At 53.2% G+C, this 17,407-nt stretch overlaps 3 protein-coding genes across 3 annotated transcripts; all 3 read right to left on the bottom strand.

Moving 5' to 3' along the window:
* Positions 1 to 93: 93 nt before the first annotated feature.
* On the bottom strand, positions 94 to 16,418 carry LOC123666676 (histone H1B-like). Its single transcript, XM_045600743.1, has 2 exons — positions 16,408 to 16,418; positions 94 to 1,693 (listed from the first exon to the last, which is right to left on the bottom strand). Exon 2 carries the CDS (start codon positions 1,566 to 1,568, stop codon positions 777 to 779), a length of 792 nt encoding a protein of 263 aa, XP_045456699.1. The 5' UTR covers positions 1,569 to 1,693; positions 16,408 to 16,418; the 3' UTR covers positions 94 to 776.
* LOC123666696 (histone H4) lies at positions 8,179 to 8,806 on the bottom strand. The gene has a single exon (XM_045600762.1). It carries the CDS (start codon positions 8,664 to 8,666, stop codon positions 8,355 to 8,357), a length of 312 nt encoding a protein of 103 aa, XP_045456718.1. The 5' UTR covers positions 8,667 to 8,806; the 3' UTR covers positions 8,179 to 8,354.
* Positions 10,548 to 11,207, bottom strand: LOC123666694 (histone H2B). Its single transcript, XM_045600760.1, has one exon. The coding sequence runs from the start codon at positions 11,150 to 11,152 to the stop codon at positions 10,778 to 10,780; it is 375 nt and encodes a 124-aa protein (XP_045456716.1). The 5' UTR covers positions 11,153 to 11,207; the 3' UTR covers positions 10,548 to 10,777.
* Positions 16,419 to 17,407: the final 989 nt, after the last annotated feature.

The following is a 17,407-nucleotide window of genomic DNA, read 5'->3' as shown; positions in this document are numbered from 1 at the left end:
TACGGCAGTGACGAACGAATCTGTGATGATGCAACGACGTGTTTATTCATGATTTATTATTATTCTATACAAGTGACAAATAATAGACAGCAATTATAACTAATATTGTAAGTGATAAATGCTTTAATTAGTTGTTCTATTGTTACTGTTGTTGTTTACTTTCAATGATAATGAACGTTTGCGGATATTCTATTGTCGTAAATTGTATGATATTATCATTTTATTTTATTTTTTACTTATAGATATGTAGTAGTAACGCGAAAAAGCTTTGTTTGTATACTCGTAGCGTCTGTGTATGTGTTTATAGTATGAGATTTTTTTTTTTCTATTATTTGTTTATTTATTTTATAAATACGATTGTATGGTACACCTATTAATATATTGCGACTCTTTTTGTATATTGACGTCATATGATCGTTTGAAACGTCGCGTAGATACGTAAAAATTTACGATTGCTTTGGGAAGTTTTTGTTAGCCCTGAAAAGGGCTTTTTAGTGTGCGATTAACGCGCCGCACTCGCTTGTATCGACACCCGACTTAGTCGTCTTATTATTCTTCTTCTTCTTTTTCTTTTTCTTTTTCTTCAACATCGTCGTAGTCGTCGCAGCGACATCGCGCCAACGGACGGACGCTGCGGCCGACGGCACGATGACGACGATTACCATGATGGTGATGATGGCAACGAAACGACGACACGCCGAGCGACACCGCGAGGGCGTCGTGAGACGCGTGAAGTTGTTATTGTTGTTGTTTTAACACTTTCGTACGTCACCGGCTTACTTCTTGGCGGCGGCCGCTTTCTTAGCTGCCGCTTTCGACTTGGGCGTCGCTGCGGCTGCCTTCTTCGGTTTAGGAGCTTTTGGCTTCTTAGTGGGCGGTTTGGCACTCTTCTTCGCCTTCGACGCGGCGCCGGCCTTCGCCTTAGAAGGCGTCGCGGCGACGGCCGCCTTCTTCGGCGCCGGCTTCTTCTTAGCGGCGGCGGCTTTTTTGTCCTTAGTCGCTGCCTTCGGTTTGGACTTCGACGGCGATGACGCCGCACCGGCGGAGGCCGCGGCGGCCGCAGCGGCGGCGGCGGCAGCGGCGGCGGCGGCCTTCTTCGCGCCTCCCTTGCCTGCGGCCGAAGCGGACGAGGCTTTCTTCGATTTACCGGACGCGGCCGAAGACGAGGCGCCCTTGCCGCCCGATGCTCCGCCGCCGCTGCCGCCGGCCGGTTTCTTCGATGCGGACGATTTCGATTCGAGCTTAAACGAGCCGGAAGCGCCCTTGCCCTTCGTCTGTATGAGAGCTCCCGATTCCACGGCGCTCTTCAGATACTTCCTGATGAACGGAGCCAGCTTTTCCGAATCGACTTTGTATTGAGCGGCGATATATTTTTTGATCGCTTGCAGAGAGGAACCGCTGCGCTCTTTCAACTCTTTTATCGCGCTGTTTACCATTTCGGATGTCTTAGGGTGTGTGGGCTTAGCCTTCGGCTTCTTGGCGGCGCCGCCCGCGGCGGCCGAAGCCTTAGGCTTCTTCGCCGGGGTCGCGGGTGCTGGGGCTTCGGTCGCTACTGCTGTATCGGCCATTTTTTGTTGTTATTATTATTATTTTTCTTTTTCAATTAAAACACGCACGAACAAACTGTCACACGGATAGAACACGACTCTATTGAGAACTTTTTTACAGAAACGGACGAACGAACGAACGATGGCTCTTCCTGACAGGCCTGCGGGCCTGTCCGGGTACGGGCTTTTAGGCATAAGCCTCTCCACCCGGGCTGTCATCACCGAGGGTACTACGCCCTCGGGATCTGTGTTTTGACCCGGTGGGTCAGGGCCATACCTACTGAGTAGGCTATGGCCTGTTAGAAGTTAAGGTCGGCAAGTCTAATCTGGTTGGAGTTCGAGGGGACACCACGGTTGCATCCCGGGTGTCCTAGCCGTCGTCGTAGTCGTCTCTTTCGTCGCCACCGACATCGGTGCTGGGAACCGGCGGTGACAGCAGGAGCTCACGAGGCAGGGGACGTCCGTCTGGCGGTCTCGCGTGAAGCGGTGCGATACCGTGGAGGTGTGTGCACGCGCTCCTGTCCGCGCGGGCGAACATGGCGCGTGCGAGGCGACGCACATACTCCTCCACGGTGGGCGTCTTGGTGTCTCTGTGTATGACGTCGTCCCTGACGTACCTCGGAGCTCCTACTATCAAACGTAGGCACCGGTTCTGCTGGACCTGAAGCCGTCTGGCCTGGCTCGCCGAGCAGAGGGCGTACCAAGCCGGGGCCGCATACGTTAAACGCGAGCGGACGTAGGCTCCGTAGACCTTCAGTTTGGATCTTGTCGGTAATCTAGAGGTGAAGACCGAGTGGAGCTTCGACCGGGCCGCCGCTGCATGGATGACCGCCTGGTTGACGGTCGGAATCATGCGCAGCCTCCGGTCGATGTGGACCCCCAGATACCTCACTGAGGTCTTCCACTCTACGCCCTGGCCTCGGAGAGTAAGCTGGCGCCACGGCTTGTACCCGCCGGTAAGTAGAGCGGCCGTCTTCCCAACGTTGACGGCCATTCTCCACTTATCCAGCCACTCGGGGAGCAGGTCCAGCAGACGTTGGATCTTGTTGGTGGCGACGAAGTGATGATACGACGACGCGAAGTAGGCGCTGTCGTCCGCATACAGCGCCAACATCACGTCGTCCTCGAACTCCATTAGGTGGTCCTTGAGCGTCGGGATGTCGTCCGTGTACACCGCGTATAGGCGCGGCGACAGACAGCTGCCCTGGGGTACTCCAGCCCGGATGGGGCGCGGTTGGGAATCCACGCCTTCCACCGAGACGTAGAAGCTACGGCCTTCCAGGAACGACGCCACTACTCGCACGAGCGCGGGCGGCGTCGTCGTACCGATCACCTTGGCCAGGAGCCCGGCGTGCCATACACGATCGAAGGCCTTCTCCATGTCGAGAAAGACCCCGACCGTGCAGTGCCGGTTGTTCAACTCACTGGCCAGGTGACCGAGGACTCTCGCCAGCTGGAGCGTCGTCGAGTGGCCGCCGCGAAACCCGAACTGTTCCTCGCGCAAGGGGAGGTGTGGCGCGAGTCTTCGCAGCAGCAGACGCTCGAACAGCTTGGCGATGTGCGAGAGTAGCGTGATCGGCCGGTAGCTTCCAGGGAGGCGGCGGTCCTTCCCGGGCTTGGGGAGGACGATTACCTTCCCTGTTTTCCACGCCTCGGGGAAGTGTCCCGACTGGAGTATCCCATTGAAGAGTCTCGTGAGCGCTGCGAGACACCCGACAGGCAGCTGCATCAACGCGGCGTTGGTGATCCCGTCGGCGCCTGGCGCCTTCCGCTGAGGCAGGCGGAGGATCGCCCTCCGTAGCTCGGACAGGGTGATGAGCTCGTCACCCCGGAGCATCGGAGTGGGCGCCGATAGGAATCGATCCACTCGGTCGCGGACTGCCGCGTGATGACGGACGACATCCTCGCTCTCTGTATTGGCCGGGTTCGGGGTAAACTGCCCCTCCATGTACTCTGCCAGGATCTCCGCTCTCTCCTTGGCAGAGTATACCCTTTTACCCACTCGGTCCATGAGCGGGTAGATGGGTGTGTCCGCTCCGGTTAACTTTTTGCAGAGGCTGTACAGGCTAGTCTCGCGCTCAGTCGCTCGATCGACGGCGGCCTCCCAGTTGTCGTCGTCGAGAGCAACGAGTGCGCGCCTTACCTCCTCTGCAAGCCGATTCAGGTCACGCTTTACTCTCGGGCAGCGAGTGCGCGCCCAGAGCTTTCGAAGCTGACGCTTTCTCCGCATCTTCTCGCGGAGTGAGCTCGGAAGTCGGTCCCTGTTGCCCGTAGGCGGGCCTTGCGTAGTAGTCGCCGCATCCTTGGCCGACTTGATTGCGCCGCAGATTTTCGCGGTCGCCGCTTCGACGTCGGCAGACGTCGCAACAGGGACCGTGAGCTCGAACCCCGCGAGTGCAGCGCTGAAGCGCTCCCAGTCGACCCGCGATCTGGGCCTGCGGGCCACTGTGCAACTTCGCTGGAGGGCGAGCGTGACCAGAATCGGTAAGTGTTGCGTGTTGAGGTCGTACACCACCTCAACATCGGCAACGGTTGTCAGTCCATGGTGCAGCACTATGTCCAGTACGTCCGGCTGCTGCCTGGGATTGGTCGGTATATGGGTCGGCGCTCCGGGACCCATTATACCGTAGCCGTGACGTTCGCTATCCTCGAACAGTTGCCTTCCGGCCGGGGTGATGACGCGCGCGCCCCAGCTGGGGTGCTTCGCGTTGAGATCACCCACGACTAGTGTAGGCTTCTGTGAGCTGAAGAGCGTCTGGACATCAGTGCTGCAGAAAGTCAGTCCGGGTGGTTTGTAGGCGGCATACAGCAGGAGTTCCTCCTCGTCCCCCGCATGCACCCTAACGCCCTGTGTACGAGTGCTGGTGTACGGTGCATGCTCCACTTCCTCGTGTACGATATCCCTCCTCACCAGGGCTGCCGTGCCCCTGTAGGGGAGTCCCCGGGGAGAGATCTCGTCGCGCCGGTACACGAAGAAGTTCGGGACTCGGAGCTCGACCTCCTTCGAGAGTTTCGTCTCGCCCAGGAGGATGACGTGTATGTCCCTCGACTGGGCGAGCAGTGTCAGCTCTCGAACGTGGCCTCTGATGCCGCCTGGGTTCCAATAAAGTATTCTCAGCTGGAATTTAGCTGTGAGAGGGCAGCAATTCCAGCCGAGATCGCCGGCACAATGTCCTGACCCTGGGTGTACGCCACCAGGATCGACGTTAGGGCCTCCATAAACAGCCGGATCGCGGCAACCGTGTCCGGGTTCGGGGCCCTGGCTGTTGTTGGTCTTGAGGAGGGGGGGTCTCGGTCGCTCGGCGCAGTTGCCGCCGCCTCTCGTTGCCGCGGCTGCGGAGTCGAGGCGGCCGCGGGTTCCGTCCGAGCCGGCCTGGCCGCCCGCTTGCTGCGTCTGGTCTTCTTTTTCTTCTTCTTGGGTTTGGTGGTTTGACCACCCCCTGTTCCAGCCTGCTGTTGCTGCTGGCCTCTGGTAGTAGGAGGGTTGGCGGGTGCGATCAATGTGGTCGGAGGTCTGTGCTCCGCTCTCTCCGCTCGCTCCACTCGCTCCGTCGAGGGGGGCTCCATAGGTCCCTCTTCCTGTGGAGCTCCTCCCAACCCCTCGGCTTGGGTCTTCGGCTGTTCCTTTTTCTTCATTGCACCTTTGCGCCGCGGTTGCGGCACTGGTGCAGGTGGCGGTTCAGGGTCGGTTAACACGACCTGTTGGCGCGCGGGGGGGCGGGACGGAGCCAACGAGATGCCCCTCTTCCTCGCCTCACGCTTGAATACCGCGCACCTGCGGTCTTTAGCGGTGTGCGCCTTCTTACAATTGGCGCATGTTGGAGGCTCTTCTATGGGTCTGGGGCAGTCCCTCGCCAAGTGTTCGCCGGCGCAGCGAACACATTTTATCGGCCGATGGCAGTTGGCCGACGCGTGGCCAAAGGCCTGGCAGCGGTGGCACTGGGGGGGCGCCCTGTTGCCCCGCCACGCCTCGATGACTAGGCCAGGCATACACAGCAGTTCTGTAACTCCGTACAGCTGGGTGAGCTCTTCAACGCTCATGTGCGCCAGCTGTACGAAGAACACGCATCCGTGTCGGCCCCTGGTGGGTGGGATGCCCTTGGCCCGCTCCGCAGGGAACCCCAGTTCCTGCAGAGCCGCCAGCACCTCCTCGGGCGGCGTGTCAAAGGGTAGCCCTCTAATGGCCACCTTGGCGGGCAGTTCCGAGGCAGGGCTGTAGCAGAACCAAGAGATAGATTGGTCCTGCTGCATGGCCTCCTCCAGGTACCTCTGCACCACCCTAAACTCCTCAGGGGAGCTGGGCAGGAAGCGCACTCCCTTCCCCAGCGGTCGTGCATTCGGGGCGCGTCCAAGTCTCTTCCTTATCTCCCCGAAGTGCCGGGTCCAGTTGGGGAGACACTCGGCAGTGATCGGGGGATAGGCCGATCTGGGCGTCTTATTGGTCGCGCTAGTCGCTGCGGTGGCAGTCCTGGGAGGCTGCACCGCTTGGCTCCTGGGCGAAGGTGGTGCAGCGGCGACCGCGGCGTACGACGCGGTCGACGGTCCGGCCTGAGGTGACGACGGTCTTGAGGGGTCCTTGTCCACCGCCATGGAGGGCAGGGCTGCGTAACTCGTCGAGTCACGCGGCCACGACGGTTCGGATTCGGACTCCCCCAACCGAAGCGTTCCGCGCTCCAGTGAGGGTGGCGATTGAGGCGGGTCCTCGTGCGCTATAGCCAGCGCTTCTCCAGCGGCTTCTCTCACCGAGGAGGAGTCGCACTCCGGCGAGACGAGTCGCGGGCGCTTATCCTCCTCGTCCTCTGATCTCGGCGAGGATCCCTCCGAGCGAGCCCGCTTCGCCCCTTCTGCGCTCGCCGTAGATGCAGCTACGGCGGCTGCGAAGTTCGCGTCAGCGGCTCCAGTGGTCTCCTCGTCCGGGTGATCGGCCGGGCGATCGGCCGGGCGATCTGCCGGGCGATCTGCCGGGCGATCGGCGTTAGCAATCCGTATCCGGGGGCGGGGTGCGGGGGGAGGCGCGACGGCTTCAACCGTCTGGTTGAAGATGTCGCGGCGGACGACGGTACGCGGTATACCTGACCGCCCGCCTCTCCTACTCCGCTGCTCGCGAGGAGGGGGTGGTTCCCCCCCCTCCGACATGGTGGTACGTCCTTCTCCTGAGCACCCTAGCGCTCCAGGTCGCCGGTAGCCCTCGGCGCGTGCAACCCAACCGGGTGAGACCCCGAAGGGAGGCCCAGCTAGGCGCCCGCGAGCAGGTACCGGTTACCCCAAAACGCAGGCAGAGTCGGGTACGTGGGTAGTCTAGACGGTGATACTGCGGGAGCTTTTCCTCATGAAAAGCGCGCAGGATCAGGGTGTAGAATCCTTGGCGGGGCGCTGTGCACCACGAAAACGGCCCGGCCGCTTCCTCAAGCAAAGCCGGGTGGCTTTGCGAGTACAACTGGCACCGGGGGTTAGCGGGGGGCAGGGTGAGACACACCAAGGTAACTACACTAGCGTAACTGCAAAATAAATCACAGAAACGGACGTGTGGACGGACAGAGGTCGCTAGTAGTTCGAAGAGTATCGGCAATACCGTAAGGAGAGCCGCTACGTCGCTAGACAATTTCTCGTACGAACGCTGAAAACTTTTCACTAACAGGTATCTTTTTAAATACGATATTTTCATATTTTATTATGTACGTTTAAAGATCGATAGCACCGAGCGATACCTCGTAAGCCTGTCCGTCGGATGAGAGTCTAACTCGCCTAATAGCTCGCTCGTAGCGAATGATATCGACGTTTAATTTCGATATAGTTCAACGCGTGTACCTCGAGTCCCGTTTAAAAGTTATTTTATTCTATTAAAAACGATTAATATATTCCGATCGATCGACGGATCGAAAGCTAAGATACCTTATTAATAATCTAAAAACGCACATCGCGTATACGATAATTTTCGTACTAATTTAAGGTGTTCGAAGTCGGGCCTCGTAAAACACGACGTTGCAACTCGACACGAGCGATGATAATACCTAAAAACAACCACCGGTACGACGAACGTATCGAATGATATTTATAAAACAAAAAAACAAAAAGAAAAAAAAAAAAAATTAAAAATAATAGTATAGGTAATTGTGTTGTCGATCCGAAGAGATTATTATCATTTACGAAAACCATTTAGTGAGTGAGTGTGTACATAATATACACGCACGAATAGGGTTAGGGCATTAATCTAAGCGAGCGAAACGGTATTTTCCTTCGAATGCTATATATGTATGTATATTATAACTTAAGCTAGAAATAGGAAAGCGAGATCTCTATAGGAGGTACAAGTCTAATTTAATTTTTACAAAATATACGTACTACGTAATATATCGTTTGTAGTAGAACGAAAACGTATGAGACTCGTATTCTTCCTTCATTTGTAAATATCGCAAGTTAACGTGTATGTATTATTAGAAATAAAGAGTCCCGAGAGGAAATACATGATACTTATTGACATAATAATTATGAAAACAATAATACATACATACGATCTATTATTATTATTTTTGATTTAATTTCATAAATATAAGTAGGTAGGTAGGTACGTGTTCGTTATTATTTCAAAAGTAGGTAAGTAAAAGTTCAAAGAGAGAAAGAAAATAATTTGTTTTGGTAATGATATGTGATAAAAAGAGACGTCTTAGATCGTTAGAAACGTTCGCTAACGTTCAATCGAGCGTGTGTGAAGGAATCATGTGCGGCCCTGAAAAGGGCCTTTTTTTTATTGAAATCATTCGTATTTCAAGTAATAAGAAATACGAATAATAGTATTTAGTCGTTAGTCTAACCGCCGAAACCGTAGAGGGTGCGACCCTGACGTTTGAGGGCGTAAACGACGTCCATAGCGGTCACGGTCTTCCTCTTGGCGTGCTCGGTGTAGGTGACGGCGTCACGGATGACGTTCTCGAGGAACACTTTGAGCACGCCGCGGGTCTCTTCGTATATCAGACCGGAGATACGTTTCACTCCTCCTCTGCGCGCCAGACGACGGATGGCGGGCTTCGTGATACCTTGGATGTTATCACGGAGAACCTTCCTGTGTCTCTTCGCGCCTCCTTTTCCCAGACCCTTTCCACCTTTACCGCGGCCGGTCATTGTTTCGTTAACTTGTTTTGATTTTAAGATTCAGCTCGAAATTCGTCCGTCCGTCGAGTCCTGACGACGATCAGTTAGTGTTTTTCGATCGCACCGTTGCGCTATATTTATAGACATCGCTCTCTCGCCGTCGTCGGAGGGACCTAATTGCCGTGGCTCGGGGTGGGGATGGAGGGTAGCGAGGGGCGTCGCGGGGCGAGGCGGTGTGTGTTTCGTTGGCGATCTCCAATCTCGGATTTTAGGTAAAGAAACATACGTGTATTATAATATTTTCATTGTTATTATTATTTTGTATTTTCTATTTCGATTATCAGTCTTATTTTATATTTAATCGTGGTAGGAAGGAATCGGATGATGAAAATTATTTCTAATAATAATATAATAAATAGCTCTCGCTATATCTACCTAGTTCGATGTTCGTGTTTTTTTTTTTTTTTTTTTTTAATTTTTGTAGTGTGAAAGGATTTACTTTCATTACCTATATATTTCCTCTTTTCTTTAGTGCTAAAGATTATTATATTATATATAATACATACATTTATTTTGTTTACTTATAGTATTTGTATAATGATACTAGTTAAGAGACAGGTATTGACGTATGAACGTTTGAAACAAACAAAAGTCATAATTACGTATAGAAATATATGATTGGCCCTGAAAAGGGCCTTTTTGTTTTATTTTTTTGTTTTTTCTCGATGTAGACGGTAAAACCGTCCGAGGAAGAAGAAGAACGTGTCGAAATTTACGCACGTTCTCCACGGATCCTGCGCGCCAGTTGAATATCTTTGGGCATGATCGTGACGCGTTTGGCGTGAATGGCGCACAGGTTAGTGTCTTCGAATAGACCGACCAGGTAGGCTTCGCTGGCTTCCTGCAGCGCCATAACCGCCGAACTCTGGAATCGCAGATCAGTCTTGAAATCTTGAGCGATCTCACGGACGAGACGTTGGAATGGCAGTTTGCGAATCAGAAGTTCCGTGCTCTTTTGGTAACGACGGATCTCGCGAAGGGCGACCGTACCGGGCCTGTAACGATGCGGCTTCTTGACTCCTCCGGTGGCGGGCGCGCTCTTACGAGCGGCCTTCGTTGCGAGCTGCTTGCGCGGCGCCTTGCCGCCGGTAGATTTACGAGCAGTCTGCTTAGTACGAGCCATAGCTGAGAGAGATACTAATGAAAAGCTTTCTCGGTAAACGAAAAACTCAAAACGAGAGACGACACTAGTTCGCGGCGTCAACTTCGGAGAGCGAATGAAGCGACGAAACGACGATTCCGCTCTTTTATAGGTTTTACGTATATATAGACGAGTAGGGAACGTACGTATCCGCGCGACTCTTTCGCTCTCTTTCTTTCAGTTATCGTTTGACACCATGTTATTCGTGTTTTTTTTTAATTAATTTATTTATTTATTTTTTTCGTATGATATATGCAGAATTAAACGTTAATTTCGTCCTGACAAGTAAAATATTCGATGGTACGTACGTACGTACGTACGTACGTACGATTAATTCTTTATTTATTTTCGTTTTATTAATCGATTTATACCTTATTATTTATCAATTTATATATATAATTATAATATTTTATGTAAAATATATATATATATATATATATATATATATATATATATATATATATATATATATATATATATAAGATATATGTGTGTGTGTGTGTGTGTATTTTTTTTTTTTTTTTTTTTTGTAGCTAGTCATTAATAATAAGAGAGAAGCGCAATAATAATGTAAATAAAACGATCGTTTGTATCATTGTCATTATGTCGCCCAACGTCTGCGTGCGACACAATACGACTGTCGTTTAAAAAACATATTAAAAGATTATAATTATATAATAAATTTAAGAATATATATATATACACATACATACGTTGTTTATGTTTATATATTTTATTCATTTATTATGTATTATGTATGTAAACGCAAATTGAGTGAATATTATAGTAGTTATTGACGTCGTCGATTCGAAGAGAAACATTAAATCAGTAACACATTTATGAAATCTTTAGTGGCCCTGAAAAGGGCCTTTTTTTTTTTTGTCTAAGCAGGCACACGATAATTATATCATGCGCTGCTCTTTTCAAGTTTTTAGCGCGTTCACTTGGAGCTCGTGTACTTCGTGACGGCCTTTGTTCCTTCACTGACGGCGTGCTTAGCGAGCTCGCCGGGCAGGAGCAGCCTCACGGAGGTCTGGACCTCCCTCGAGGTGATCGTGGATCTCTTGTTGTAGTGAGCGAGACGCGAAGCTTCGGCGGCGATGCGTTCGAAGATGTCGTTCACGAAAGAGTTCATGATAGACATGGCCTTGCTCGAGATACCGGTATCGGGATGGACTTGCTTGAGAACTTTATAGATATAGATGGCGTAACTCTCCTTCCTCTTGTGCTTCTTCTTCTTTTTGTCCGACTTAGAGATGTTCTTCTGGGCTTTGCCAGATTTCTTAGCGGCTTTCCCGCTTGTCTTGGGCGGCATGGTATAATAATTATTACGTGGTGCGTACCGTTACGAGGACTAGACTCGAATGATATAAAAATTCGCTAGTGGTCTTCTCACACTACCCGATGAGGGGGTGTGGGGAATTGTGTCGCAAGATCCTAGATCTTTTTCACAAAGTTTCTACCGCCACCTATCAATATAGGTGGGTCCTTGGATTGGGCTATAAAAGAGTAGCCGCGTGGGACTCTGAGTTGGGTGAAATGGAGTGGAGTGGTGTAGGTTGGGAGGCGGGATGGGAAGGAAGCAATGTGGTGCGTGAGACCCTTCTCCAGTGAGGTCAAGACCCAGCCGGGTGAGACCCACGGTAGCCCCGTGGGAGGCCCAGCTAGATCGACCGTCTAACCGGAGTTAGGTACTCACACCATTGCGTGGGAACGAGGAGAGGTTCCGCGGGAGAGCTCGATGATCCGGTGGTCTTGCGTGCCACGGTGCGATGTTCTTGATGTGCGGTGCGTCCGATGCATCCGCACGAGAGAACATCGATTTGGCTAGGCGGACCACGAAGTCCTCCAGACTCTCGATCTTCAGGTCCCTTTGAAGGGTCGAGTTTTTCACGCACCAGGGTGCGTTTGTGATGTAGCGCAGCGTCTTCGACTGCTGCGCTTGGAGGCTCCTTTTGTTGGTGTCGCTGAGAAGGGCGTACCAGGCTGGCGCGGCGTACGTGAGGCGTGATCTCACGAACGTTTTATAGAGGCCCAGCTTGGTTTTGAGCGGGAGTCTTGACTGTAACAGCGGTCGCAGAGCTGACATTGTGGATTTAGTCTTCCCAATCACTATCTTAGTGTGGCCGGACATGGTCAGTCGGCGGTCGATCGTAATACCGAGGTACTTGACCGCCTCCTGCCATTGGATGTTATTCCCCTCGAAGCGAAGCAGGGGCGCCATCGGGCGTGAGCCCACCGATAGCGCCTGCGTCTTGTCCACGTTAATGGTCAACCTCCACTTGGAGAGCCAGTCGGGGAGAGCGTCGAGAGTTTCCTGCATCTTGGCAACTGCGCGTCTCGTCTTGATGGACGTCGCTATGTACGCAGTGTCGTCGGCGTAGAGAGCCAATGTGGTTCCATCGGTGTTCGGGATGTCATTTGTGTACAGCGCGTACAACGTCGGAGACAGGCAGCTGCCTTGCGGGACACCAGCAGCAACTGGGTACAGGTTGGACGTGGTTCTCTCGATCTTCACTCTGAAACTCCTGCTCTCCAGGAAGGATGAGATCACCCTAACTATGCGACGAGGAGTGGCCGTGGTTGTCAGTTTGTAAAGCAGCCCAGGGTGCCATACACGGTCGAACGCTTTCTCGATATCGAGAAAGACAGCGACAGCTTTCTCCCTTTTGTTGGCGGTAGCCGTCAGCAGGTGCATCACTCTTGAGAGTTGTAGCGTGGTGCTATGTTCCGCTCGGAAACCGAATTGTTCGGGGCATAGTTCCACGTGCTGCGATAACCGCTGCAGCAGAAGACGCTCGAATACTTTGGAGATGGCTGGCAGCAGGGTGATGGGGCGATAGCTCCCAGGTTTCAGGATGTTCTTCCCGGGCTTAGGTAGCATGGTCACGAGTCCTATCTTCCAAGCGTCGGGGAATTGTCCCGTTCGCAGAATCCCGTTGAACAGGCGCGTCACTGCCGCTACCGTGCTCCGCGGTAGGTGTCGCAGGGTCCTGTTGTCGACGCTATCCGCTCCCGGCGCCTTCCTCGGCTTGGACTTCGATATGACCCGTTGTACCATGCCCGGTGAGATGACGAAGGGGTCTTCGTCAGGAGCTATCGGTGCAGCAAAGTATTCGGTCAGGTGTCTCTCGACCTCCGCCGTGTGGTCTGGAGCTGAGTCCGGGTTGGGCTGGAACTGCAGCTTCAGGTGTTTCGCAAAGATCTCGGCGCGTTCCTCAGCGCGGTACTTGAGCGTGCCGTCTTCGTCCCGAAGTGGTCGGACAGGAGTCGTTGAGTTGGTCAGCTGTCTGCACAGCTTGAAGATGGATGTTCTGTCTTCCGAGGCGTCCTCCAATCGTTTCTCCCAGCACTCCGTGGCGTGGGACTCCAACAGTGCCTTAACTCTCCAGGCAAGCCTGTTGAGTTGAGTCTTCAGGTTAGGGTCCCTGTTGCCCTGCCACCTTCTCCTGAGTCGCCTCTTCTCCTGAATCAGGTGATGAATGTGCTGGGGTAGCGGCGATAGCTGGTATGAGCTGGTGTTCGAGGTTGAGGTTGTCGTCGCAGTGTCCAAGGCCTCCTGGATGCGTGACGTCAGTTCGTTGGCGAATTCGTTGACGTCGTTGGCCGTCTGAATTCGCCTGATTGACTGCGGGGGCTCGAGCGCTTCCTGGAAGGCCTTCCAGCAGATGTGCTTCCGGAGTTGAGGCGGCGACTTGCTCGTGAGCCGGTGACCCAGCACCGCCAGGACCGGCAAATGATCCGACGATAGCTCATCCTGGACCACCTCTAGCGTGGGCTGACAAGGAAGTCCACGGTGAACCATCAGATCGATGACGTCCGGTGCTTGCGTGATGTTGTCCGGGTAGTGCGTGGGCAGCTCAGGTCCCGAGACCTCGTACCCGCTGACCTCGCCGTCGTCGAAGAGTCGTCTGCCGTTCGCGCAGATGAGGTTGGAGTTCCAGGCGACGTGCTTGCAGTTCCAGTCGCCCGCCGCGAGGCTCGGGTGTGGCGAGTTCAGGAGTTGATGAACCTCTGCCACATTGAGGCTTGTGCCGGGCGGGCGATAGACTGCGTAGATGTTGAGAGGTCCGTCGATGTTGTGGACCTCGATGCCTAGAGCCTGGAATGAGCTCAACTGCAGTCTGGGCAGTGGATTGTGGACGACTCTTCTTCTCACGATGACAGCCAGTCCTCGGTAAGGCCGGTTAGGGCAGGCTTCGTCCTGGCGGTAAACGAAGTACCCGGGAAAGTTGGCACGATCACCGGGTCCCAGGAACGTCTCGCAGATCAGCGCCACGTCGATGTTCTGTTCGCGTAGGAGGTGCTTGAGAAAGGGGCTCTTGTGCTTGAGCCCCTGAGCATTCCAAAAGAGGATCCTCATCATTGTTTGAGTCGCAGCAGCTCGGTTGCGCTATATTTATAGACATCGCTCTCTCGCCGTCGTCGGAGGGACCTAATTGCCGTGGCTCGGGGTGGGGATGGAGGGTAGCGAGGGGCGTCGCGGGGCGAGGCGGTGTGTGTTTCGTTGGCGATTTCCAATCACGTATATTATAATATTTTCATTGTTGTTATCATTATTATTATTTTGTATTTTTTATTTCGATTATCCGTCTTATTTTATATTTAATCGTGATAGGAAGGAATCGGATGATGGAAATTATTTTTCTAATAATAATAATATAGGTATAATAAATAGCTCTCGCTATACCTAACTAACTAGTCGATGTTCGTGAGTCTTTGAGTCTCTAGTTTTTGTAGTGTGAAAAGATTTACTTTCATTACCTATTATATATTTCCTCTTTTCTTTAGTGCTAAAGATTATTATATTATATATAATACATACATTTATTTTGTTTACTTATAGTATTTGTATAATGATACTAGTTAAGAGACAGATATTGACGTATGAACGTTTGAAACAAACAAAAGTCATAATTACGTATAGAAATATACGATTGGCCCTGAAAAGGGCCTTTTTGTTTTTTGTTTTTGTTTTTTCTCGATGTAGACGGTAAAACCGTCCGAGGAAGAAGAAGAAGAACGTGTCGAAATTTACGCACGCTCTCCACGGATCCTGCGCGCCAGTTGAATATCTTTGGGCATGATCGTGACGCGTTTGGCGTGAATGGCGCACAGGTTAGTGTCTTCGAATAGACCGACCAGGTAGGCTTCGCTGGCTTCCTGCAGCGCCATAACCGCCGAACTCTGGAATCGCAGATCAGTCTTGAAATCTTACGATAAAGAAATCTTACGATAATCTTAAAAAGGTACGTACGTAGGAGGTACTTGAGAAAGGGGCTCTTGCGCTTGAGCCCCTGAGCATTCCAAAAGAGGGTCCTCATCATTGTTTGAGACGCAGCAGCTCGGTGATGCCCCTGACGATAGCGTCAGTGGGGTCGTTGTCCGCTTGTAATGCGACCAGGACGTTTGTGAGGATCTTGATTGAGATTTCCAAAACTGACGATGATGCAGCTGGTGACTCCTTGTTCGGTCGCTTCTCCTTCTTCGCCTGCTTCCCTCCAGGGGTGGTTGCAGGCAGAGTTGGGGTTGCGACCTCGGCGGTGTTCGCTTGAGGAGTAGGAGGCGCTTCCGCTTTCCTCCCTTTTCCTCGGTTCTTCTTCCTCTTCTTTTTATTCGATGCAGGCGCCTTCGACTGCCTGTCGATAGGGTTGTTAGCCGGGGCCATCAGCGTTGTCGCTGTTGCCTCGGCTGAGACTGTGGTGCGGTCCACAACTTCGGCCGTCCTCGAGGTAGCCATGGATTCCTTTTTGCTGGCAGTAGTGCAGGCCACAGTGCCAGCTTTCTTGTTCCTGGCTTCTCTCTTGAAGATGGGGCAAGAGGTTTTGTTGGCCGGGTGCGCGCCGCCGCAGTTGGCGCACGTGGGAGGCTCCTCGACCGGCCTAGGGCAGTCCTTGGCCGTGTGTTCCTCCCCGCACCTGACGCAGGCTAGCTTCCTGTGGCAGCCGTGGCTCGAGTGCCGGAACTGCTGACACCTGTGGCACTGTGCTGGGTCCTTCTTCCCTCGCCAGGCCTCGATCTTCACTCCGGGCATGCATAGGAGTTCTGTGATGCCGTATATTCCCGGCGTCACGTTGGGCGTCCTTTTGAGGATAGCCAGGAAAATGCAGCCTGGCCTTCCTTTCCTGGCGTTTATCGGACGCACATACTCCGGAGTGTATCCTAGGCTGCGGAGCTCCTCTTCGATCTCCTCGGCTGCTGTGGACACCGGCAGACCTCGTATAGCGACCTTCACGCTCTTGTCAGCTGGTAGCGAGTAGGAGAACCAGGAGATTTTCTCCGATGACTCCAGCTCGCTGAGGAAGCGCTGAGTCGCTCTATACTCAGCCTCGGTTTTCGGGGTAAATCGTACCCCCTTCCCGTAAGGGCGAGCGTTCGGTGTGTGTCCTAACTTATCGCGGAGGCGCCTGATGTGCTGGGTCCAATTCGGGAAGAACTCCACCACCAGAGGCGGGAAGTTTGTGGTCTTCCTCGCCGGTTGGCTATTCCCCGAACCGGAGCTTCGAGCATCCGGCGCGCTCGACGCAATTGCCTGCGCTTGAGGTGTGGGTGCTCGGGATGGAGGAGCACGAAGAGCGTCAGCAAATGATAACGGCGGCGTGTCGACCTGCATCTGTTGCTGCGGTGATTCTGAGGGGGCTGCGTCGGGGCAGTGACGCTTCGCTTCTTCTGCTGAAGAGCTATCGTCGCTTGCCGCTGAGAGTTGCCTCCTCCTTGGGTTGGTGGAAGCTTGCGTCGACTCCTGGGGGCTGGTGTCATGCTGAATGGCTTCTCGCTGGTTGCTCAGGTGCTGCTTGAGCACCCTGATGCAGTCTTCTGACATGAGACCGCTTTTCTCAAGGCGGTCTGCGATCTTCATATTTGTCTGGAGCCTGGCTTCAGGGGACAGTTTCCGAAGATCTGTCGCTGATCCGGTTCTCTGCAGGACTTCCAATGAAGCGGAGCGCCCTTTGGATCCGGCAAGGTTGTTTGCTCCCGACCTGTTGGGCGTCGGCGTGCTGCGCAGCGCTACCGAAGTGGCGATGGCACGAGGTATGGCGGTGTTGCGCACGGTGTTTGATGCGCCAGACACACTTGCGCGTTGTTCGGTCTGCCCTCGTGCGCAGGCTCCCGGAGTACCGCTGATTGGTCCGGGTACTCTAGTGATGACAGAGTTGTTGCATGACGAAGGATGCTTCGGCGGACCGGCTGGGTCCCTGCCGGCGTGATGCGTGTGGCCCTGAGAAGGGCCTTTTCGGGTTGTTGGACTTCCGTCCATGATGGATGCAACCATCCGCGACCGAAGACGGCGCCGCACTGAGCGAGCTCAGCGGGCGACCGCCGGTGTCAACGTACGGCGACTATCCCTTCGTTCGCGAAAGCGAACGGCGAAACTCGAGCGGTGCCGAGCTTCGTTTTCTTCTAAGGTCCGTGCGGTGAGATGTTGACTCGTTGGTTGCTTGCCGATCCGATATGATATGATATAAAAATTTCCGGCGTTCCGGTGTTTTATCGACTTCATGTCGCTGCCCAGTTACGTCCGTCCAATAGTTACGGGACTATTCGGACCAATGAGAAGTGAGATCGTCGC

The sequence above is a fragment of the Melitaea cinxia genome, chromosome 27 (genome assembly GCF_905220565.1).
Source record: "Melitaea cinxia chromosome 27, ilMelCinx1.1, whole genome shotgun sequence".
Taxonomy (NCBI): Eukaryota; Metazoa; Arthropoda; class Insecta; order Lepidoptera; family Nymphalidae; genus Melitaea; species Melitaea cinxia.
This window is presented reverse-complemented; position numbering and strand designations above follow the sequence as displayed.